General features: G+C 37.3%; 1 protein-coding gene across 1 annotated transcript in view; it reads right to left on the bottom strand.

Annotated features, from left to right (window-relative positions):
- Positions 1 to 21220, bottom strand: part of Fam241a (family with sequence similarity 241 member A) — a 31083-nt gene extending 9863 nt beyond the window's left edge. The window contains exon 1 of the mRNA XM_020184407.2: positions 20919 to 21220. Within this exon, the coding sequence (XP_020039996.1) occupies positions 20919 to 21074 (156 nt within the window). The 5' untranslated portion in view covers positions 21075 to 21220. The remainder of the gene's footprint in view (positions 1 to 20918) is intronic.
- Between the last annotated feature and the right edge of the window lie 5689 nt (positions 21221 to 26909).

Here is a 26909-nt window from a genome sequence, read left to right as displayed (position 1 = left end):
GAAGTCTCTTACTTTAGAAACAAGGAATAAAAAGGTCAAGTCACAGAGTCTATTAACAAAAAAACCACAGACTTTGGATAGGACAGAAATCAGATCCTGCCACCATGTATTAGTTGTGTCACATAGGGTAAATTATTTAGTCACTTACCCTCAGTCTCCCCATTTATAAAAGGAGCATAATTATACCTGCCTCATAGAGTTCTTGTGACATGAGAAAACATAAAAAGCCTTTGAATACACACAATAATCACACATGGTATTTATTATTATTACTACATTTTGGTAGAAAGAATATATTGTGATTTTTTAAATTTCTATCATCATCTTAGTAATGATTTTTCTCATGATAATTAAGCTCAGTTGTATTTTTCTTCAAGTGTTATAACAGTCTGATTATACAGAAATTGAGAGGGTATGTTTTCTATGCAACATCCTTACTCACAGAGCAAAAAGTATATGCAGGTGTGATAGAACCTGTTTATTCACTTGGTTTGCCCAGAGTGGGTGACAATTTATGATTCACTTTTAACTATTTTCTCACAGGCAGTATAATAACATTTGTGATAGCACTGCATGTTATTACATATGAAGTATTAGGAACCTACTGTTTTTGTCTGCCTTGCATTTATTTCACCTTCTTCCATTAGTATAACTTTGGTTTTCTTTTGGGAGACTATTCCCTATTCTTTCTTAGTCCATGTGTTGGTTAAAAATGTTCTTATTCTAGGCCTGGCCAATCAGAACATTTAATTTTCTTGGCTATATGGTTAGTTAAGGAGCAAACATGTAACTCAAGATAGGCCAATGAGAGAAAGTTCTACTCAAGAGTTTAGCAGCAACTGTTGAAAAAGAGATACTTTTAAAACTGTGAGCAGTTAGCTAGTAAAAAATAGGACATTTTATTGCCATGAGGGGAAAGCTTGCTAAGAATGAAGCCAAGAAATGTGTGTGTGAGTTTAAGTATGATATATTTGATACATTGTAAGAATCTTTGTAAATGCTATAATGTACCCACACCCAGCACAACAATAAACACACACACACACACAAAGAATGAAGCCAATACAAATCCAAGAAAATGCAGAGACAGAGTCTTGTGGAAACAGTTTAAGTACTTGGATTTGGCTAATACACCTGTATCTGGTCTTTTTAATAACACAAGCCAATAACTTCCTATTATGCAAAATCTGATAGGAATTGAATTTTTATCTCTTGGACCCAAGATTTCTGAGTATAGATGATGATGATAAAAGTAACAAACAGGTACCATTAACCTAAGGTTTAATATGTTAGGTGTTGTTTAAAGTACTTTATTAAGCCATTTAATCTTCATTTATTACAATAAGTGCTGATAATTTGAAAGCTTATGTGCTTAATCACAGTGCTCACTAATTCCTCATTGATTTGGTTTTATTACTAGCAATTAATTAAGTAATTAATTACTAGCAATTAATGTGAAGAACGTATTAAACCATTGGGGTCAGGCATGTGAAAGTTTTAGATTAACTTTGTCAATGCTGTTTTTAAAGACTACATAAAGTATGTGGATAAATGGTGGTTGGAAATATTCAGCACAAAAGAACAGAGTAAAAACTGAGGTGTGATTTTTTTTTTCCTGGCCACTTTTTCTTTTTTTGGTGGTACTGGGGGTTGAACTCAGGTCTTGCTTGCTAGGCAGGCGCTCTACCACTTGAGTTATTCCGCCAGTGCTGTTTGTGTTAGCTGTTTTTGAGATGGGGTCCCGCTTTATGTCTTGGACCATGATCCTCCTAGTTGTGCTTTACTGCATAACTGGAATGACAGGCATGTGCAACTGCATCCAGTCATTGGTTGAGATAGGGTCTAGTGAACTTATTGCTGGACTGGCTTCAAATTGTGATCCTCCAGAGATCTCTGCCTCTCAAGCAGCTAGGATTCCAGGCTTGAGCCACCATTCTTGGCCTTCCTTGTCACTTTTGCTTGACCTTCCCTAGTTATCAAGCAGAACCAGCCTTGATAAAGTGAGGTAAGCTAATAAGAAAGGTAAAGTTATTAATATGTTATTAATAACTAATATATCATTATAAATTTAAACCAGGATGCATACAAAATGAAAGGACACAATTTTCAGGTAGTGTAGTACTTTTTTAAATGAACTGTATTGAATGAATGAGTGAATGAATGCCAACTCAAATCTTCTCGCTGCACTTGCTCTATTCAGCTTGTTTATTCAACTACTTTTGCTGACTATTTTTCAACTTCACTGGGACTGTTGTCTACTGACCTCTGATTTCTCTCAATTCATCTTTCCTTTCTTCACTTTCTTCATTTGTCATTTCTGAGACATTGGCTATTAAGCTCATTGCAGTTCCCTTGTATGTGATAAGTTTCTTTTTTTTTTTTCTTGTTGCTTTCAAGATCGCCTTCTCACAACATTTTAGCTGTGACATGCCTAGGCAGCGTGTGTCTCATGTTTATCCTTCTTGGGCTTTGTTAAATTTCTTGGACATATAGTTTAATGCTTTTCATGAAATCTCAGAGTTTTCAGCTGTTACATCTTTCATTCTAAATATTATTATTTTTCCTGTCTCTTTCTCTCTCCTCTTGATACTCCCATTTTTGTATGTTGGTGCCATGTCCTCCACTTTATTTCTCTGTTCTTAAGATTTTATACCTCCACAGACCTACCTTCAAGTTTGCTGATTTTTTTTCTTTTTCTTTTACTGATAATTTTCATTTGGGTTATTGGGATTTCCATTTAATTAAACAATCTATTATACTCTCTAGGTGATGAGGCACTGCCATCATACTTCCCTTTCATCGTTAAGCATGTTTTCCTTCAGTTTTTTAAAAAAGACATTTTAAATAGCTGTTTTGAGGAGGGGTTGTGAGGCAGGGTCTCTCTATGTATTAGTGTCTAGGTGGTCTGCCTGGGCTAGGCTAGCCTCGAACTTGTGATCCACCTGCCTCAGCCTCCTGGGAGCTAGGATCACAGATATGTACCACTTGCCTGGCAGTTTTGAAATCTTTGTCTGCAAAATATATCATATGGACCCAATCAAAGGGAGATTCTATTGCCTAGCCCCTCTTTAAATGAGTCACATTTTCCTATTTCTTTCCATATCTCATATTTTTTACTGGTAACTGGATATTTTAGATGATAAATTTTTGCAACAGTAGATAGTGATTTCTCCAGCTCCCACCACCAACAAAGAGGGGGGTAGTCGTCTGCTTATCTGTTTAGTGAGTTGGCTCAACTAATTCTGCAGTCTATTTCCCCCATAGAGTGCAGCGTCTGACATTCTTCCTCACAATTTCTACCTATTTTTTATCTTTCACCCTCATTTTCCTAGGGGTTGTCCTGGGTTAGTATAAGTCATTTATTGGTTGAAGGGTGTCCTTAAGCTCCTTAGCCAGTTACACTTTTACTCTTTATCATGGGTACAGGAGTGGCTTTGTAGCCTGCTGTCACAGTTCGGGGATTTTACTTACTTGCCTCATGTTTAATTGGGACAATTGCAGCTTGAAGGTTCCCACTCTAACTGCTTGGGCATGTATGGAGGGATGACTGTGATATTATAATTAAGCCTGGGTTTCTAGGAACCGCCTGGGTCGGAGTAGCTTGTTGTGCAGTCTGTATTTGGTTGGAGATTGTTTATAAGCCCCTTGTTCACTGAGGCTTTTGTTCTGTACTAATGGGTCTACATGCAGCATATAGAATGCTTTCAAGTCTACCCCACATCCTGCTGTCATTGCTCCTGAGTGGGTGCAGTTAGCACACCAACCCTGCTTTCCCAACCATTAGCATTCGTTCTGACTCAGGAGGCTGCTCTTGGCTGATTACTTCCCTGTTTAGCTCTTTAAAACTTCTGGCTGCTCAGGTTTGATATATTACATAGTTACCAGTCTCCTTTTAATTGCTCTTTACCAAGATGTGTATTATTTTCAATGTCCTGAGATCAACAAATTCTGGGAATAAAAATTTGACTTTTGAGGATCAATTTCATCAAACAGTTCTTCTACTAACTCCTTCAAAAGTTGTGAAGTATTTTCTGATGTTTACATGAATAAAAGCCAATGGCATCCTTTGTCTCCTTTCTTACTATTTCTCAAATATACCATTAAATACACAATTTCCCTTCTTTGCTCAGTAGAGTCTATCAAGAACTTTTCCTTATAACTAACTCATTTTTTTCATTAAGCCTAAGGAAAGTTAAAGGGAAATTCAAATCTCAGTAAAGTCCCATCTTTTCCCTCAGTTGTGCTCAATACATTAAATGTCATACTCAAATTTGTCTGTTAAAACAGTATTTTGGCACACTGAAAATATGTTCTAATAATATTTATAACCCTCTTAAAAGATGCAGAAGCATCAGAATTAAATCAAGAATGCTCTGTATTAAAATATTTTTTTCCAAAAATATTCTTTCCACTCCCCATAATAAATCCTTAGTATCCCACTGGATAAACACAAACATATTAACACACCTAAGAACAAATAAAACTTATTTGTTCCATTTATATTCAGCACAACTCTTATGATTCTTTTGCTTTAAAAATTATATTTAATAAAATTAATGCAACTGTTTATTCGTGCTAATAATGTGTTAGATAAATGACTACATTCATAACTTCAGGAAGCTAACATTCCAATATGGAGGTGAGCATTTATCAAGAATGTAAGTAAATGGTGTTTTAAGGAGAATGATGGGAGGGGGTGAATCCAAGTATAATACACTGTAAGAACTTTTGTAAATGTCACTATGAACCCCAGTACAATAATAATATGATAATAAAAAAGAAAAAAAACCCCAGCTATTTAAGCCTGAAGCCAAATATCAGGAAACAGAGATTGCAAAAGTTATCTCTTCTTTTTCTAACAAAAGGTAACACAATATTAAAATCACTGAACAGCTTAGAGCTGATTTGCCTTGTCTTTTGTTCTTGTTTTAGAGAAAAAAGTGGTGCAACTAAAAAAAAAGTAACAAAACGCTTTTGCATTTTTGGCTCAATTTGGACAAAAATTAATTTAGGAGAACTGGCTAAAATATTAATGTGATGCTTTCAAATATTAGTTAAATGACATCTTAATATAGTGTGTTAAACTACTTTTGTAGTATATTGATAGGACAGATGTTTATAGCATTTATATACCACAAACTGATTTTGTGTCAAATACATCTTTACTTCAGCATTGAGTCACCTGTAGAGATGCATTTTTTTTGCCTTTTATTCCTTTTCATCTCAAAAGTTGGCCCTCTGTAGATAATGTTCTGAAATACGTAAGTCTTGAAAACAACATATAGATAATGCTGAAATGAGATTCTAAACTGATTTTATAGGACATTTGCTAATAAAAAGTAATCAACATTCATTAAATATCTAATATAAGTGAGGCAATGTTTTAGGTACATTGATCTTCAAAACAGAAAGGAAATTAAGGAGAGAATGTGTAATGTCATCACGATCACCTTACAACTCGTAGACGGAAGACACATTTGGGCAATCTGGGTCAAGTCCATGATCTACAGACATTCTTATCCATACAAAATCAAGCCTATAATCACTCACATTCTGTTTGTTTTAATGTGTTGTGTCAGTTTTTGACAACAGTTCATTTACTTTATTTGGCAAAATAATAAATAGTGCATACATACATGATGTGTCATAATGAAATTCCTTGAAAAGCTATCTTAAAAAAACAAATTTTTTTTTCAAAAATGAAGGATAGGAAGGTAAAACAGGTCCTGTCTGGGGGCTGGTAGCAGTGGGAGGGGGAGGATGTAAGGAAAGGGTGTAAGAGGTGAATATGGTGGAAATATTACATATTCACATATGAAAATAGAAAATGAGATTTGTTGAAACTATTATAAGGGGGAAGGGAACCTAAAGGAGAATGATGGAGGGAGTGAATCCAGCTATGATATATTGTAAGTACTTTTGTAAATGTCACAATGTACCCCCAGTACAACAATAATATAATACAAAATAAAATGAAAAAAAATGGCATTGTGGTTCACATTTGGCTGACTATACAGTATTGAACCTTGTTTCAATTGTGACACTTATGATTGACCAACATTTAACATGCTTCTTTTTTTAAAAAATAGAAGTCCAAATCAACCTCTAACCTTTAATTCTATCCCTGTCCCTCTGAAGAAAAGCCACATAAGTTGGTATAAAGACTAATTAAGCACACAAAACTTCAGAGGTAGCTATTTTCTCCAGTCCAGTAAAGATGAAAATGTATCTTATGTAACCAGAAAATAACTACCTCCTCCCTACTGGCCTTTGTAGCAATGTGTTTAATAATGGCTACGAATGAAGAATGATGAGCTTCTAACATGAGCAGAATGTGCTCCAATGATCATGGATATCATCATTTTGTGCTGAATATAGTTATGGAGAGACAAAAAGGGGGAAGAAAGGGAATAGAAATAAGGATAGAAATAAGTTGTGAGTCAGTCTCTGAGGACTGAAAAGTTTTTCTCCCCTAAATAAATGGAACTTAATCCACTCCATCATCCCTCAAAAGACAGGCTTTTGGAGACTTTGTTACCTTCCTTAAAAAGGGCAGGAATGTCACACTGTGAAACACCAATAAGACACTATTGAAAGGCAAGATAAGCATCTAACAATTCATACTATGAAAGAAGCAGTCATGAAGTTTGACAACCTCTGGATTAGTTGTGTATTTGGCTCTTTTGGTTTTTATCCTCTCCTTGAAATTTAGAATCAGTCTGTCACTTCAACTGTGAACTCATAGTTTAATACTATAACATTACTAAAACAAAAGAAGAAAAATAAAGGATCCTGACTGGAACTAGAACACTTGTATCTTAGGCAAGTCACATTTCCTGTTAGGAAAAAACTAAGAAAAGCAAGATACTGTAAAATCAGAAGTTCTAGACACAATCTGAGACACCATCTAGATGAGGATCAGCTTCTAAAAGGACTGAGTGCTTCTGTTCTGGTTGTTTGACTATAATTTGTAGGAAAAGATAATCAACATTTACGATTTTATGAACACACTGCTTTTACATTAAATTTTAAGGATAGGAATTTTAAGTTTGTACCTAGGACAAAAAAGTACAACTGTATGGAAATTTGAAAACTATTTGCTTATGTTGTTATTTATCTTTTCCATAGTGTAGTTAAAGTGTTAAACATGTTGGCATGTCTAAAAGAGGTATGCAAATATATGAACTATGCTTATTAAAATTGTTTTCTTTAAAATGAACTTGTCATCATTAATTTTTTACTAAGTTCTATAATGGAACCTCATATTGTCTCATAGCAAAGTAAACAATACTTGTGAATCTGAAAATTTTTTAAAAAGCTGCCATTCATACAGCAATGTTTCAAAGCTATTTATTGTATCCTACACAACAAAAGTTTCTTGTTTTGTGTACTGATCTTTTTGTCAAATCTAGTGATGTGGCTGATTTTTCCTTTCCTGATCTGAAATAATCACCACTGTGCAATTCTTAAAAATGAAATGTCTATTAAGTCATCAATCATTTGGACTAAGTGGGAAATGTTTAATAGCTTTTCATTATTTATAGCACTAAAGAACCCGCAAGGATCTAGTCTTGTAGATAAAGAAAGTATGTGGGTTTATGACATATCTCATGGATGAATTCTTTGAAAAGTAGCATTGATCAGGCTACCTGATTTTTTAACAGAGCACTTTAGTTGTTTTAGTTTTAGAAATGGTGACATAGTAAAAATGACTACAAGTGTTCTGCTTACTATGATAGTCTGTAGTTGCATTCCAAAGTGATGATCCTCCCCCTCAGCAAGATTTGCACCTGTATTTTATGCTGTACTGTGGCAAGCTTGCACAGACCTGACTGATTTGCTAGACTGACCAAGGGCTTTTTGCTTCCAGGAAACCACACTCTAGCTCTTGGTGTATGTCACTTCCTCCTGACTACTACGTATCTTTGATAAGTAAACTCTCAACTGTGGTAAGTCACACTCCCTCATTCACATGCCATGGAGGCTTATAAAATAGACCCTTCACCAACTTAGGTCAATTCATGAGCAATAACTGATTGCCTACTAAAGCAAGGTAAGTGCTGTGGGGTATACACAATAAATAACCCATGCTCCCTGCCACAAAGGTGCTGAATATATAAAAAAAATCACACAATTTCCCATATTTAAACACTGCTCATTATTTCTCAGCTCAAGTAACACTTGAAGTTGCTAGACTTGTATGCTCAACTGAAAATTCAAAATTTCCACATAGATATTTTATAGAAACCTACATACAACATGCCCACTGGTTATTTACCTGTTAGAATTCAGGGGGATATTTGTAGATAATCTTACTTACTTTATACTCTCATTCTATCTACTCTCCTGATATTATTACACACTCACATACTTTAGATGCTGAAAATGTTCAATTTTTAAATCATAACATGGCTAACTAAAATAAGCGCATAATTTACTTTTCCTTTGCTGTTTCCATGAAGGATCTGAATTTGCTTATGGTAGGAACAAGTGAATATAACAATAATAAATATGGAAAGCTGGAAGAAGAAATGGGTGAGAAAGAACTGAGACTCTAGTTTGAGGAAAGCTATGTTACCACAGTAACTAAGACGGAGCCCCGAATTTGGTTCTGCCCTCTAGACTATCAAAGCAAGAGGGTACCACTGAGTGGATAATTCCCTCTTCCTTTAGGTCTCTGCACAGCTGTCACCTCAGTGAGCCCTTCTATGGCCACATCATTTAGGAGGACAATACTAAAAGTCCCTAGCCATCCTCTCTGCTTTTATTTTTTCATAGCACCAAAACCCACTAATGTATTTGTTCATTTATTCATTGTTTCTCTGTCTCCCATCTATAGCACAAAATTAATGAGGGGAGAATCTAAGCCTATTTTTGTTTGTTTCTTTGTATCACAGCCTAGAGCAGGCCCTGGAAAATAGTAGAAGCCCAACACAATTTTAAATAAATAGATGAGCAGTTATCAAGACAGTATACCCTAGTCAGAAAAACAAGGAACAAACAAATAATAAAGACAGAAAACTTTATGTAATATAATGATAAATCATTTTTTAAATCAACTAATTTTCAATGTGATATAGATGTGGGGAAAACCCACTTTTAGTATATGACCAGGTTGTTACAGCAACTTTTCAGTTGCAAAGTTTGGTGCTTTACAGTGGATATCTTATGGATAATAAGGATTGTCAAGGTAGTTGCTAATTCTGAATGAAAACAATCCCATTCCATTCTTGCCCTTCTTTAAACTCACAAGCTTAAACTAAATGTGATTCTATACTGCTGCAAAACTTTTAGGCAGACAAAATTGTCTGTGAAGCCAGTTGAGTACCAAACACATGGAGAAAATATTTTAGGATGATGACATGAACAAGCAATTGAGATTTCTAGATATAGATATGAAATTGTCACAGCAGCAGTCTTATTCTCATCAAAATTTGTTTTACAAAATTTGCTTCAATGTCAGGCTAAAGTGACCTCAACAGTAAGAATTTCAAAAAGAAATCAATCTGTGTTTTTCCCATGTATCTAAACCATGTATTTCACATGCACACTGAATGTATACATTTGATAGCACCATGGAAAAAGATTAGAATTAATATTTTTTTAGCAGCACAGGACACTATAAAGGGAGAGATAAAGTACCTATCCACAAATTAATCTGCATTGTGCAGCAAATTTAAACAAGCAAAAATAATTACTGGTGTTTTCATAGATGTAGTCCATTATCTAAAACATGTTTAGCCTTCGTGGTCTTTGAGCTACTTTATGAGTTTATAAATTACAGCTAACTAGCTGGGCCCAGTGGTTCTTGCCTCTGACCCTCGTTACGTGGGAGGCAGACTGGGAGGATGGCACTTGAAGGCCAGCCAGGGCAAAAGAAGTCTGTGAGACCTCATCTCAACCAATAAAGGCTGGGCATGGTGGTGCACACTGTTATCTGAGCTACAACAAAAGGGTAAATAGGAAGACTGTCATCCAGACTTGCTTGGGCAAAAATGCAAGATCCTACTAGAAAAATAACTAAAGCAAAAAGGGCTGGGGTCATGGCTCGAGTGGTAGAGCACCTGCCTAGTAAGCATAAGGCCCTGAGTTCAACCCTTGGTACTGCCAAAAAAATTGCAAAACTGCAAAAATTTTCTTACCTACAGACATGCAAATAAATTCTACTACAGTGGATGTTCAACAGACTTCCCTCTCACTGCTTCTGACATGAAGTAACATCTATTTAATATATTTTTTTCCACAGTTTGGGTTCTTTGACTTTTTTTCTTTTAATGTACATTTACTGGGTTCCCTTATTAATGACGAGTTAAATAAAAATTTTAATACATATTCATTTTATATTTAATGAAAGCCAAACTTTTATCCCTTTTTGAAAATTATGCTTAAATACTGCCACAAATGAAATGGCTGATCTCAAGTTTACCTTATGTTAGCCCGAGTTTCATTTACTGTCTGGGATTCTCATTATCCTACGATCAGGAAAAATAAAATGGCAAATTTGGAGCAACTGTATGCCAGTTAATATCACCAGTCCTATGTTAGCATTTTACCTCCTTTTATTGTAGTAGTTTTAAAATATTGTACATTAAGGACCAGGATCCTTGCTTACATTTTTAAAATGTTTTCTCTTTTGAGACAGGGTTTCCCTATTATCAAGACTGTTCTGGAACTCGCTATTAGCTCAGGCTGGACTCGACTTCATGATCCTCTGCCTCAGCTTCCTGAATTCGGGAAGTGCTTGAGAGGGCCACCACACCAGCTTGCCTGTACCAATGTTTCATGGGGCCTTTCCAGCTCAGTGCACACCACCACTAGTCTCTTTTCTGTTGATTCCAATAAGAGAATATGTTTCTGTTACACACAAAGTCCAAGTTTCTCTCCTTAGGACTAATTTCTGTCACGGTAATTTTTGCCTGGAAAGACACACTGCTTTGACGAAAACAGTTAAGCTTTTAGCAGCAGCATGTTTTTGTAAAGAAGTTTTTGACAGATTCTATACTAGCTCAGAGATGCCAACATCATTTTCTACGGCATTTGCCATATAATGAATCTGTGTTCTCATGGAGACTTTCTTAGGGTGTGCCTGTAGAGGAGGGAGTGGGGAGTAACAGAATAAACATGTTAACAACAAATAAGGTAAGTTCAAGTAGTGAGAAGAGCTATGGGGAAAATAAAACAGGGCACAGAATAGAGATATGTGGGGTGAGAGGTTCTCTTCATAGAAGAGTCAGACTTGGGATCTGAGGAAGTGAAAGTTAAGCTGATGCAGATGCAGGGAGATCAGCCAAGGGAAGATCTGGGGAGAGTTCCGGGCAGAGGCCCTGACAGGGAATTTAGCAGGCTGTGATAGGGCAGTGACTGTGACTGTGATCCATGCTATGTATTTTGAGCCAGTATATATAAAGTTTCATGAGCTGACACTCATGCTATGCATGATGCAATTATCAATTCTATCCTATCTTATCCTATCCTGCTTGCATCCTACTAAATTGATTTTATGGCCTATCACTGGCTTGGTGCTTAAGAGCTTTTAAGTATGGGTTGGGATTTCAGCAATGCAACTGACCAGCTGTAATTCAGGTTGAGTGTCCTTTATCTGAAGTGCTTGGGACCAGAAGTTTTTCAGATTTCAGATTTAGGAGTATTAGCATATACATAATGAGAATCTTGGGAGGGGACCCAACTCTAGACACAAAATTCCTTTATATTTCATGTATACCTTACAATCATTGCATTAAGGTAATTTTATACAGTATTTTTAGTGTACCTGCATTTTGACTGCAAGTCATCACTTCAGATCATGTGTAGAATTTTCCATTTGTGATATCATGTTAGAGCTCAAAAAGTTTTGCATTCTGGAGGATTTTAGTTTTCAGATTAGGAATGAGCAACTGTACTTTCACTACGTTTACTTAACTTCCTTGTTCTGCATGTCTGAGCAATAACAGTATCTAGTCCCTCTAGAAAGACTGAACTCATTTATACCTCTTTTACCATATTCTTATTTTATACCCTATTTCTCTAAGCCCACACCATTCATCATTTTAATCTTTGACAATTTTATTGGTGAAAAATCATTCCTAATTGTTTTAAGTTGTATTTCTTTTCTTTCTAAGAAGATTGGACACATTTTCTGTTTATTGGATACTACATGTAGTTGCAGTTTTCATTTTCTATATATGAAAGTATTATTCAGCCATGAAGAATTAAATTATGGCATTTGCAGGAAAATGGAACTGGAGATTATCTTAAGTGAAATAAGTCAGGTTCAGAAGGACAAAGGTTGCATGTTAAATCTCATATGCAGAATCTAGATCTAAAATATATGTGCAAATACATGCATGCACACACACACACACTCACACACACATATAAAACATGACTATGGTTGTGGAACTGATGGAACGAGAGATATGAGGAAAACAAAAGAGAATGCCAAAACACATGTATGAAGATGGCATAAGGAGGATTGGAGGTGTGGTTTAAGTGGTAGAACACCTGCTTTGAGAGCCCTAAGTTCAAACCCCAATCCTGCCCCCCCCCCCAAAAAAAAGAAAGAAAAAGATGGCTTAAGGAAATCCACTGAAAACTATTGAAAAATAGGAGAAGAGAGGGAGTGGGGGAAAAAAGAGCAACAGAGAGGGTAATCTGATCAAAGTACAATGTTTGCTTGTGTGAAACACCTCTGTGAATCCCTTTTGTACCATTAATACACTAATTAAAAAAAAACAGTCAAAGTCAAACATCTTTCCAAAAATTACTTTTCTTCTCAACTCTCAATTGGTAGCAGTTAAAATTTACTTGCTGCTATATGTTATTACCTCTGAAAACTGGAATAAAGAACTCTGAATCAGACTGATGGAATTTGCGATGCACAAGGAATCAAACTTAAATTCCCAGCCTCTGTAGACAGTCTGCACACATCCAGGTGACAGTTTGAAGAAAGGATAAAAAACAAAATCATTTTTTCATTCACTGGAAAAATGAAAAGTTCTTCAACCCAGGCATTCCAAAAAAAAAAAAAAGTATCAAAGGAAATACAGCAAAAACCACAAATGGAAATTTAATTTTCTCAGCATTATGTTTAGATATTAGGTCTTAATAATGATTTTGTCCTTTATTCTCCATGAAGCTCAAAATATTTGCACCTTGTTTTCTTTTTGACCAGTACTGTGATAAGTTGCAGTTATTGCTATAAGAAAACAGCAAGAAATAAGGCTGGCCATTTTCTTTTCTATGCCAACATTGGGGACAGCTGCCAATGAGGTTAAGTGGGGGAAAAACTGGATATGATGAAAAAAAATTAGATTTGAAAACAGCAAATATCTTCAGCATCAAGTTAACTGAACATTCAGTTTGCTCAAACAAAACTACTTTTCAAGTGTCTTAACAATTGCACTAAACAAACATACATACACAAATTTGAACACATTCAACAAACCAAAACATAACTTATGGGAAATGAAGGTTTTTGAAGATAGGTGGCCTAAAAGCAGGTACAAATAAAGATATAGTTTTCTATTTATGTATATGAAGGCAAGACTGACACCAGGGTACTTTTTAGATTTATCTCTATAACCATGTTTTATTACTTTTCCTGAATAGGAAATTTAAAATAAAAGTGTACCAAGAGCGTAGGTATTCTTTTTCCTATCAGGAATCAGTGACCCACAGGGGGAAAAAAAACAACTTAATATCTACATAAAAAAACCTCAGCAAAAGTTAGGTTGATGGGTTTATTTTTTTTTCTTAGAGAATTATAAAACAATTTATCTGATTTTTAGATTAGGAAATCTTTTTATTTAACTCTTTAATTTTAATTTTTTAAATTATTATTGTGTTGGGGTACATGGTGACGTTCACAAAAGTTCTTACAATATATCAAATATATCATAGATTAATTCACTCCGTTTTATTGAAAAAGTAATAGTTACCCTATAAATCTGAGAATTATAGCTACTAAAACTACAGTTCTGTGTGAGAGATTAGAGAACCAGAGGAAAAGGTGCAAAGGGAGAAGCCGAGGAAGAAATAGGGAGCTAATATTTATTGATGGCTTACTGTGTGCTAGGTGTTTTATATACAAAAGTCCAAGTTTAAGAAGTAGGTAGCACTTATCCCTATTACAAATGAGGAAATTGAGTCTCCAAGGGATTAAGTAATCAGGATCAGGCTAATAAAGTAGTAAAGCCAGGATTAAAATTCAGAACTATCACACTCCCAAAACACTTTCCTTGTTTCATAATGCCTGTCTTCCATAGAGAAGAGTAGAATGTGGGAGAAGAGGGAGGAAGATGGATTGGAGAATGAGCTTGAACAGGAACAGAAAGGAGATCGGTAGTAGGAAAAAGGTAAAAGGAAGGTCAGGGAGAGCAAACCAACCAAGTTTCACATGAGGAGTTGCTGGAAGAAGAGACACAGAGAAAAAGCATCAATTGGGAGACTACTTGCTTGGAATGTAGATTCTAAGGAAATAAGAAAATGAACAATTTTTACCTATTTTTCAATACTGATTAGCAGTTACTTTTGACAACCCGAAGCACGGTAGTAACCCTTATACATTTTGAATAGGGTTCCCATCATTGACATTTGGGACTAGACAATTCTTTGTTTTGGAGGATTGTTGAGTGAATTTGAGGATGTTTAGCAGTACCCCTGGCCTTTTGCTTTTGCGTGAGAGAGACCCCTAGTTTCAACAATCAAAAATGTCCAGACATTGTCAAATGTTCTGTGGAGGCAAAACTATCCTCAACTGAGAACTACTGATTTAAAGCTTCAACTTGAGATAACAATTTTTAAAAAAATGAACAAAAGATTCCTACCATATGCAAAATTGTTACCCAAATTACTCTAGTGACTGGCTATCTTAGGAACAAGATGAGGTTAAATTAGGGCAAAATTCATCTGAATTCACAGCACTTGTTACAGAATCTTTTTGCATATTGCTTTTAAAAGATGTGAAAGGAAGTGGGTTTAAATGAATAACTCATTCAAAGTACACAATATGAGGTAAAGCAACAGATTTGTCAGAAACTATTCTCCCATCATGTGATAGGCTCTTTGCATATATGAAAAGAACTGACTTTGGAGTCTGGAAACCTGGGTTCTGGTCTGTCTGCTTTTGCACAAAGTAAGTCCTAGAACCTAGAGCAATCACTTGTCCTGTTGGCTTCTCATAACTTACCAAGAGTTCAAATATATACTTGTGGAAAAATAAATAACTTCCTTAGACACATTATTATTGATACTCTGTTGAAAGGCAAGTTCTGTGAATACTGGATTGGTTTGCTTATCTATCCTCTATTCGCTTGCCAAAGTTTAATCTGTAGGCACAGCATTGGCATCACCTGGAGTTTGTCAGAAATTCAAAACTTCAGACTTTACTTCAGACCGACGGCACTTAACAAGAGATGATACTTATGAACACTAAAGTGGAGGAGCACTGGTCTGTGTTGCCTTCCGCCCAGGATTCCTTACCAACTGGAGAGGCTAAAATTCTTGAAAACGACCTGGGTCAGGTTTCTTTTCAGTTAAGGTTCTGATTGAAAATTATGCCCGACAGCTAACACTTGCATGCTACTTTGTGCTAGAGCACTTTTTATATATTCTTAACTCATATTGACATAATTATGATTCCCATTATACAAAAAAAGAATGTGAAGCCCAGAGAACAGGACTGATGAACTCACCTGAAGTTGCAATTAGTAAGTGCAAACATAGGTATTCTGGATCTAGAATCTGTACAGTAAATCATATTTCCAATGATGGATCAAAAGGACACACAGACTGCCACTTCTGGTTCTTACAGATCATCTCACAAAACCTCTGGTAAACCCTGTTACAAAGGTTCTTTCATTTACTTAAATATCTATGAGTCCTTTGGAAAATTCCAGGCATTACAAAAGGCAAGAAATAGAACAGTGGTATTATTATTTGAAAGGAAGCAAAATCATTCTTACCTATAGAGTGGATGATTATGTATCTAAAGGACGCAAAAGAGTCAAGAGTAAGATATTAGCACTCCTTAGTATGAGAATTAATGAAAATTCATCAATGTAGCAAGTTTAAACCTAAATACATAAAAGCCAGTAACTGGAAACCAGCAGCAAGAAAACACGATGTGGGAAAAGTCCCTTTTACAGAATCAACAAAAATGTAAAAGATAGGTAAAAATTGTTTATTTTCTTATTTTCATATATATGTGTGTGTATCTGTATACACACACTAAAGGATTGTAAGGAAAGTAGAAAGTAGATTATTTAATAATCAGGAAAAAACAGCTTAATACCTCACACAATACATAAAATCATTATGTATTAAATATTAATCATTAGATATTAAATATGGAGTAAAAAAACCACAAATGCATACATATGAAGGAAAATGTAGGTGGTTATTTAATTCATCATAGGATTAGAGAGAATTTCTAAACAAAAACATATATGGATTTGTATGTAGTATGTGCGTGACATTACCAAAAAGAAATACATTTGACTAATAATTTTTTTTTTTTGTGGACTAGGGTTTGAACTCAGGGCCTACACCTTCAGCCACTCCACCAGCCCTTTTTTGTGATGTTTTTTCAAAACAGGGTTTCACGAACTATTTGCCCAGGCTGGCTTCAAATCGCCATCCTCTTGATCTCTGCCTCCTAAGTAGCTAAGATTATGGGTGTGAGCCACCGGCACCCAGCTGACTAATAAAAATTTAAAGCATTTTGCAATAACAACATAAGTAAAATTATACAGTAAATAGCAAGCAGGGAAGATATTTACCATCAATATGAAATAAGGGATTAATATCCTTGTAATAATGCCAAAAGAAAAAACAGTCCAAGAACATAATTAAAAAGAAACACAAATCTAGTTGCCCATCGATGGATGAATGGATAATGTGGTATATATGCACAATGGAGTATTTATTATTCAGCCACAAAGAAGAATGAAATCATGTCATTTTCAGGAAAATGGATGGAACTGGAGATCATTATGTTAAGCAAAATAAGCCAGACTCCATAAAGACAAATATCATGTTTTCTCTCATATGAGGAATCTAGATTTAAAATAAAAAGACATGAAAGTGGAAGGGAGTTGATAGGGGAGAGGGAGGAGAACAGTGGGAGGAGGGGATGAGACCAGACAGGAAGAAGTGAGGTATGACTGAAATATGTTATGTATAACGTAGGAAAATGTCATAATGAAACCCGTTGTTTTGTGCAATTAATATATGCTCATAAAAATTTAAAAATACAAATGCTTGATAATATATGAATAGTGTAGTAAACCTCTCTGGCAATATCTTACAACAAGAGAATTTTTACCTACTAAAACAGCAGAGATTAAGTTACATTGTTCACTGCAGCATGGATGGTTTCTAATCAACACTCCCTCACACACCAGTCCTAGAAGCACTGGTACAACTTTTGTCAAATGCAATTCTTTGGGATAGTTCAAGAGGCTTCCAAGAATTTGGTTCGCTGACCTAGTTCTTCCACTTCTAGGAATCTGCTTCAAGGTAGAAGTGTGAGGATTTACAAGCAAAGATTTTTATACAGCATTACTAATGAAAGAAGGTTTGAAGTGATTTAAATGTGTACTGTTAGGAGAATGGTCTATTAGGCAGCCCTAAACAGTTTTTACACAGAACTTCCTAACATGGGAAAATAGGACAAAGGTTTGGGAAAATACAATATATAAAATTCTATTCATATTAAAATATATGTGTATACATATATTAACACACACATAAGATATATATGAATATAGTAATACTCAATGCTTGATATCAAAATATTACCTGGAGTGGGATTCCAAATGCTTTTTTTCTTTAGATATTTCCCTATCTTTAATTTCCAAAGTATATATTACCTTTATAATCACAAGAAAGGCTCTGAAACTAGACTTAATGATTCTAAAGTTAACCTAGGGATAACAGGACTGTCCATGCTTTCTGTAAGGAGGGCCATCTTAGGTTATTCAGGCTGCGAACTGTACCCCATGCCACATCTAGGCAGATGCCTTTGACATTACAAACATGCAATAAAAAGCCTGGAGATGTTTGGACTTCCAGCTATGCAGCAGGACAGACTTCCATAAAGCCACACTGGCACTTACTCTCATGAGTGTACTTGGATCACACAGTTTCAGCACACATGTAGAACAGCTATGACCTATTCTTCGGATCCCTGGATAGCCCCTGAAAATACTCCTTTCCCTTGTTTATCTCTCTTAGAGGCCTACCTCCTACTTCAAAGCAGACACAGTTCCTTTCTCTCAAGGCTTTGTTTCTTAGGACACTTGACTTTAACCAGACCTCCTTTGTCAATCATTCTACCCACAAAGATTTAAGCCAGAAGGACAGAGGAATCTTATTTAGCTTTTTCTCAAATGGAGTGGCAGCTAAGAACAAATTGTAAATTAGTCATTAATAAACCCCTATCTTAATACAAGTATTTCAGTATTATATGAAATACAAAATACAGATGCTCTGGTATTTTAATAACAGTGAGCCAAAGTCAGATTTTGTATAGACAAAGCTTATGCAAAATCTTCCAGGTTGAGGGAATGGGATGAGCCTCTCAGCTAGAAGTAAAAAGAAAACTCAGTGAAGGAAAGGATGTATGTGAAGCCTTTAGTCTGGGAAATGGCCCAAGGAAGAAACCTGCTTCTTATTAGAAAGGGGAACTCTCTGAAGAAACAGAAACAGAAAGGGACAGAATACAAAAAAATGAGAGGCTGACAAAGGGCTGAGAACACCAGCAACTGCCTCTGGAGCACACCACCCTGGCCCAGATCAAGATAAGAAGGCATCTGCCTTCAATTTCCTTTTAATATCCATGAGACTCCTGCAATTCTGGAATACCAAGTGAGCATACTACGCAGAAAGGGCAGGGGGAAGATGGCCTCTGCCTTATTTCCAGCTAATTACCTTTGGTCATGTTTCTGTTTATATCATTGTTTTTATGGAAAAGTTCCCTGTAGCTAGGTGCATATAATCCTAGCACTCAGGAGGCTGAGGAGGGAGGATCCAGTGCAAGACTACATAGCAAGACCCTGTCTCAAACAAACAAGAGTTACTGTAAATTCTAAATCACTAGCTTAGGAAGCAATTTTTCAAAGACATTCCATTTGTAATTTGAAATCCTTGTATCCCTAAAACAGCCAACAAAAGCAAGTGAACAAAAAAAATACCATCTCCATAAATTAAAATTAAATGGTCCCTTGGATAAATTTTTATAGTTGTGGACTTCATTTAATTCTCCCTCAAATACCTTCAAATGTGCAAAATTATCTCCACCATCATTACATAAAAGTGCATAAAAATTTTAATTGCATTTGCTGGATGTAAAAAAAAGCTAGAAATACCTTGTGATAATATTACCAAGAAATGTTTTATCACAAAAGTTTGCAATGGGTTAGGTTGCACCAACTGTTTTTTTTTGGCTTCTTGATAAGAAGTTTTTTGGTGTTGACATAGGAGAAATGCACATTTCAGGTGTGAGTTTCAACTATTTGTGTATGGGAGCTTAGAATACATAAATCATAAGGTAAAAATAAAATGACAAAACACTTTCAAGAAAGTACAGAAAAATGAAATGTTGTGACATACAATGAAGGAAGCAGGAATGTGATGGCATATGTTTTCTAGAATATATGTTTCATTTTTTTCTTTGTTTCATCCTTTTTCCTTGCATCATGAACAATTTTGGTAAGACCAAATTGTTGATAATAATCCATATCATCCTATCCACGAAGTCCACAGAGGCTTAAATGAAGTATTTTGCATGCATCCTTACTACCATTTGAAAATTTATTTTGGAAATCTGTGCTCAAAAGCACCTGTTCCCCACAAGGGAGTTCTTGTAGCTGTTTGCTTTTCCAGTTGACCAAGAGGAAACCAAGATCTTTATCTATGATAAAGGTAGATAACCTTTACAGTTACCTGGAAAAACTACCAGGAAGGGAATCAGGAAGATCTCCTAGCTACCAATTATTTGCTTCAGTCACAATCTCCTATACTGTCACACAGAAGAACAATGACACTCCACATGGTGACCAAACCTACTAAGGCATATTTTGTGTGCTACACACTATTATATCTGTGTCTTAAGTAACAACAAAATCATAGAAGTTATACTTTATTAATTCATTTAATGCTCTTAGAATTTGCAAAATGTGACAAAAAGGATAAATGGAGAGGGATGGTGGAGCAGGCATTAACTGATTATTCCAAAATTATAAGCTGTAGTAAAAAGACTAACAATCACTTGAATTCCTGACGCTTAATAAAATTGGCTTATCTAAGGTTTTTCTGAAGGTCTAATTACCGTTTCTGCTGGTGGCAACCCATCCCACATGTAATCCGATTTTAAAAATTAAATTGCTTGCCTACTCTCGAAGATAAATGATGTTATAATTTTCATCCTCACACCCTATTTTGTGAGCTCAAACTCAGCTTAAAAAAATTTCCCAACTTCTCTTCCCTTTATGATGCCGGGCCTCGCCCCTCTCCCCTGGGCAGCAACGGAGCGCAGTGCTGTCTTCACGCTCAAGATGAACTTCAGGGCTCATCTCATGCACAGAAGTTGCTGGGAGAGCCCGGCGCAGACAGCTCCTGGGGGATCCCCGGGGGATCCACGGCCCACACGTGTCGGGGACACCGGGGGGCGTTCGGAAACGCAAGATGGAGGGGAGCAGGGGCCACCCCCCGCCCCAGCGCAGCGCGGGGTGTCCACAGCCGAGGCTCGCAAGCGAGTGGCCGTTACGCCGGGCGTTCCCACGAGCCCCGCCGCCCGCGCGCCCCGCACGCCGTCCAACCGCCCCGCGGGCGGCTCCCGACGCCGGGCCGCCAGCGCCCCTCGCGGGGCAGCGCCCAGGCCAAGCACCGCAGCCGCCGCCGCCCCGCTCCGCGCTCACCTGCTCGGCCTCTTCCTGCCGCCGCCCGCGCCGCGGCGGGCTCGCCCCGGGCTCCTGCTCCGTCCCCGCCGCCGCCCGCTCGGCCACCGTGTCCGTGTCCCCGTCCTCGTCGAGCTCCCCGCCGCCGCCCCGCAGCAGCTCCCCGGCCGAGCACATCCCGCCGCTAACTCCTGCTGCCCGGGAAGGCCGCCGGTGGGCCACACGCCGCGACACACGAGGCAGCGGCGGCCGCCCGAGAGCCGCCCTGGGCGCCGCGCTCGCCGCTCTGACAGGAGCCTCCCAAGCGCGTCCCGCTGGCCCGGGCGCCCAAGTACCCGGGCAGCCCGGCCCCGCCTGTCAGCCGCTCGCCCCGCCCCCGGCCCGGCCGCCCGGGACGGAGTCCATCGGGGGCGGGGCCACGGAGGGGGCGGGGCCAACTCTGTGTGTGTGTGTGTGTGTGTGTGTGTGTGTGTGTGTGTGTGTGTGTGTGTGTGTGTGTGTGTGTGTGTGTGTGTGTCTGTCTGTCTGTCTGTCTCTATGAGAAGGAGGGAGGGCTGAGGACGTATGTGAGAAACTATCGGGCAGATTGAATATGAGAGGGGAAGTGGGTGCACGAGGGAGCTGTGTGTCTCACACACTCTCATGTTAAGAGTGTGTGACAGCCTGTGTGTGACCGTGTATCTGTGAGACACCCTCCTTATCTGTACACAGCAGACTGTGAGTGATTGCTTGTGTGTGCAAGGCTGCCTGTGAGTGAGATCCTGTGAATGTGACACTTAGAAGTATGAGACAGGAGCTGTGTGTGCAAAAGAGACAGTGTGCATATGGAAGAATGTCTTTGTGGGTGAGGGGAGGGTGTGTGAAAGAGACAGAAACACACACACGTGCACTTAGTTGCTCTTTTCAGCCCAGAGCCTCTGTTCTTGCCTAGAACTGGGCTGTGCCTGTGTAGTTGCTGGCTGTCTGTCCTACAAAAAACTCTCCATCCTTTGCAAGGAATACATATTTCTCTGTCCTTTTTCTTTCCTTTTGCTCCCTTTCCTAGTGTTTCTCTGAAGGGACGGGTCTTATTCTCTTGAGTGCTGGCTTGTGTGTTTTGGTTGTTGGAGTCTCAGAATCACTTAGTGGTGTATCTGCTTTTGTGTATATTTCTATAAATGGAGGAGAATATGTCTCAGTGACTGCTAAGGAGGACATATATATATATATATATGTCCAATGTATAACCCATTTTAATTCGTTTTCTTTCTTTTTGTCTTGGCAATACCAGGGTTTGAACTCAGGGCCTCCTGCTTGCTAGGCAAGCACTGTACCACTTGAAACACATCCCTAAGCTGTTTTGCTTGAGTTATTTTTCTGATAGCGTTTCTCATTTTTGCCCCAGGCAGGCTTCAGGTTATAATCCTCCTACCTCTGCCTCCTGCATAGCTGGGATGTTGTTAAGTGCCCACTAACATGCCCGGCTGGCTTGTTTATTGAGATGAGGTATCCCTAAGGTTTTGCCCAGGCTGGCCTTGAAGCTCCATTCTCCCAATCTCTGCCTCCTGAGTAACTGGGATTACAGATGTGAGCACCGTGTCCAGTTTATAATTCTTATTCTTATTACCCCATCCATTTTTTTAAAGGACAATTGAGGGGCACTTAAATAAAATACCAATTTTTTGTTTTTATCTCTTATCTAAATTTAATCTCTCTTATCTAAGTTTATCACTATTAAATAGATAAAATATCAAGTTGTCAATGGAAAACAAGTATTTATGAGTATAGCAGAAAATAAGTTATTTGGACTCTTGCTAAAATGTTTTCAGGCCTAGACAAGGAGTTAAAACAGGCAGGAACTCACAACTTTATTTTGTTTCCTGTTTTTTAGTAGGCAGGAGACTCTTACGCTCTCTCACACACGTGCACTGTCTCTTGTACACACAGCTCACATAGATATAGTCTCACTCACACACACAATCTCTCACACATACTCTCATTTTTTTTTTTTTTGTTGGTACTGAGGTTTGAACTTAGGGCTTCCTGCTTGCTAGGCAAGGTGCTCTACCACTTGAGTCATACTCTCAGCCCCTCACCAACTCTTTCTACTAGTTTCTCCTGCACATATAATCTCTCTAGAGACTAGATATTGGATTTCACAATTAAAGAAAATGAATCTCATTCAATTCTTTCTTAAAAGTCTTTAAAACCCAGAAGGACAGTAGTGAATGTTATACATGTATAATCAGAAACAAACATCATCATGGGAACCCAGAAACAGCCCCAATGGTTCTTATTCCTTTCCTCTAATGGTGATGCTTTCATTTTTGAATTTGGTTTTTGCCTCTTATGAAAAGTGATCTTTTTTTTAAAAAACAATAAAACTTTAGGATTGTATATAGTGGCACAGAGAACTTCATTCCTTTACTGTCAGCCCTGTGAATTTAACATTTTGATGTTCTCCCTCTTGTGTCCATTAACTTGGTAAGTCAAGCAGTGATACACTCATAAAAAATGAACAGAAACTCCTTGTATACATGAGAACCCAGAAGGCAAGCAAAAAGAAAACACAGAGATTAGCTTTGTTCAGTTTAGGGGACAAATCATACAAAAAGTCCTATAGTCTAGAATATATTGTCTGCTCCTTTATCAATTCAGGCTTCTTCTTGATCCTTTGAGAATGTATTCTCTCAGTGTTTCAGCAGGTATTTATTTACTGAACACCACTAGGCTCAGATCTATGTTCCTACTCTCATGAAACTTCCACTTTAATCTCCTAATTCTAGTCTGCTTCTCTTGGCAAAGGCGAGGAGCTTTCCCCAAGAAGTGGCCAGAATCCTATGGTTCCCACCTAGAAGTCAGAAGTTTCTCATTTTGTTAATGTTGTCTACCTTCAGTGAGTGAGTTTCTTTTGGAACATGCATCCTTTTGTTTCCAGAGATTTGGGGTTTTCCTGAAGACCTAGAAAATCACTCTGTCTACATGTCTAATAATAGCACTTTACACAAAAGACATTATCCAGAGTACATTCCAGATCATACACTTCCAAGCACATCTTCTGGGAAGAGTGGGTTGTTTTCTTTCTACTGCACACTATGAATAGCATGCACATAAATCTACCAGCCAGTTTCCCATGGGAGATACAAGATTGTTATTACCAAGGCAACTATAACATGTCTCAAATTGTGTGTGGCTTAGTTGTGATTTTATTAGCACATTTACCTGTGTTTGCTCAGGAATTTATAAGTGAGAAGGAGCAGGTGCATGTTTCAGGATAAGGAGTGGCCTGTGTGGCACACGTCTGGCTTGTGCAGTTGCTATGAGAACAAGGACTTTAAATTTCTCACTTTCATGCCTTTGATGACTTATTTTTAATGTTCTTTTACTCATTTCACTTGTACATCTTTCCAGAGGGAAAAATGAGCAATTCAGAGTGATCTGACTTGATCAAATAATCTTTGGAAAAAATGCAGTTACTTGTGGAAACTATCCCCAAATTTATTTTCTCCATTTGATTTTCGACATATCTAAGATGTTACACAATTATATGTCTCCTCTATTTTAATTGTTGTCTCATATAATTTTCATCTGCCTTCTTTCTATTTCTCAGAAACTTTAGAATGGGGAATCATTTTTGAAATGCTTGAAATATTAACCAAAATTCCAGGAAACCCTCTGGTTTCTGGACAATCCATGTGAATTTAAAGGAGGAACTTACTGAAAACCCCTCACTTACTTTAGGTTCCTTCAGTTTAAGGAAACTGTATTGGAGCGATGCTGAACCAGTGCTCTCTCAGTGTTCTCTAGCCTTCCCTGAGAGTCCTTTCTGATTGGGGGAAAGGAGAAATTTGCCCTTGCTCTTGGAATTAACTTCCACCTTCTCTGCTTTATTCTTTCTCTAATGTGACTTCTTTGCATCCACTTACACTGTTGAGTGGTCTCTCTACCATAGGAATGTTGTACTTACTTTTAGAAATGCATTGAGAATGCAATTCAAACTCACTAGTAGAGAAAGAATGGAAACACAATGATAAAGTACCATACAATATCAGTAATTTTCAAAATGTTGTAATAAATGTTGAATAAATAAAACCTAACATGGACAATACTTTAGGTAAAGGGTGAACCCAGCCACTGCTGGTAGCTCTGTAAACTGATAGCATTCTTTTGGCAGGATGTGTGTGAGCCATAAAGATATCCATACCCTTTGGTTCACTGACCCCAGACCTAGAAAATGACTCAAAAGGGTGTGGGTTGGGCTATGGACGATGATTAGTCAAAGGTACAAAGTTTCAGTGGACAGGAGGAATAAGTTTTGCAGATCTCTTGCCCGGTGTGTTAACCATAGTTAAAAACACTGTATTGAACGCTTCCAAATTTCCAGAAGTGTAGACTTAACGTATTTTCACTACAAAACATGATGAATATGTAAGGTGACGAGTACAGTAATGATCTTGACATAATCACCCATAATGTGTACATATATCAAATGTTACATTGTGCCTCATGTAGGTGGACTAATTTTTCCGTTAAATTTTTTAAAGAGGGAGAGAGTTGTTTGCACAAAGGTGTTCAAGGCACAGAACTATAGTGAAAAGCTGAAAGTAGCCTGAACCACCTCCAGTATGGGAATGGTTCACTAAACTAATGTATACCAACTGAAATGTATAAGGCCTTAAAATGGTAAAGATGAAGATTTCCTATCAATATTATAAAAAATTTTAAATATGATGTTAACTGAAAGAGTACACACTGATAGTAACAGAGCCTATTCCATTATCCTATATACCAGGAACTAGGCAGAAAACAGAGTAGTATAGGATTTAGCTTTGCCCTACTTAGGATTACATTTTACAGAAGTGAAATTATGTGAACATACAGATCAAGTTTGGAAGAAAAATTTTTAAAAATTGGGCTATGGGTAATGCATATCCTTGTAAAGTTAATTGTAATGTTGTAATTAAAAATCATTTTTAAAGTTCTGAACCTATTTTTCCTTATAAAATAAAATTGCTACCAACCAAAGTCTGGTTGATTCTACTTCATAGCTGGAAGTTCCTTTAACCTTTGTTGAATAATTTAGTTCTTGAAGGGGTTTGGGTGTTTTATTTAAGCTGTTCTTCATATTTAGAATCTTAAAGTTGGAAAAGAATTTAAGAGGCAGTTTAGAGCAAACTCCCACGCAATGTCACAGTCCCATAACATTTCTGACAGATGGTCACTCTCCTTCTGCTCGAAAGGTTCCAGCTATGGGAAACTCACTGCTTCATGAAACCACCTGTTTCATTACTGGATAACTCTAATTGCTAGAAAGTTCTTTCTTTCTACTAAATTGAATTTTTATCCTTATCTCCTCTGCCTATTGATCCTAATGAATGCCTGAAGTGCAAGAGAACAAATTAATCTTTTTAACTTCAAGACAGACTTTTGGAAAAATTTTAAGTGATTTTTGTCTGCTCTTAGACTTTATTCTTTCACTCTTTCAATTGTTTATAGTTAGATGTTGAATTTTGCCATTGTAATCTGTACTTTCTCTTTTTAGGGCAAAGCATATTTATTACAGACATGCAGCAAGTTGTATTATATCTCATTTTAACAGTATTCCAGCTTAAAATAAATTGATCCACCTCTCTCCCACTCTCAGTTTGCGATTTCACTGAATATTCTGTTCGTGGGTCCAGGAGTAGAGAGTATAACATGTACTACTGAAAAATCAAATGCTTTTCCCCTTCCCTACCTCCCATGGTCACTGTGATTGGTTTAAGAATTGGCACATGAACCAAGATAGAGTCAATGCTCTATAAGACTTTGGTTTGTATAACAATGAAAGTAAAGACCTGTCTACAGGATCAGTGTGTGACAAACACACTTGAAACTGAAGGAGAATCACTTTATAAGAGTGTTGTCAACCCAACAGATTCATAATTGAGAGATGAACATTTTTACCTAATTACTTCTGAAGTTAGAGCTACCCCTGCATGTTGTATTAGTATATTTGACAATAAACATATGGATGTTGACCTCATCCTTTTT

This window comes from Castor canadensis, chromosome 9 (assembly GCF_047511655.1).
Source record: "Castor canadensis chromosome 9, mCasCan1.hap1v2, whole genome shotgun sequence".
Lineage (NCBI taxonomy): Eukaryota > Metazoa > Chordata > Mammalia > Rodentia > Castoridae > Castor > Castor canadensis.
The sequence above is the reverse complement of the archived record's forward strand: the minus strand, read 5'-3'. Positions and strand labels throughout refer to the sequence as shown.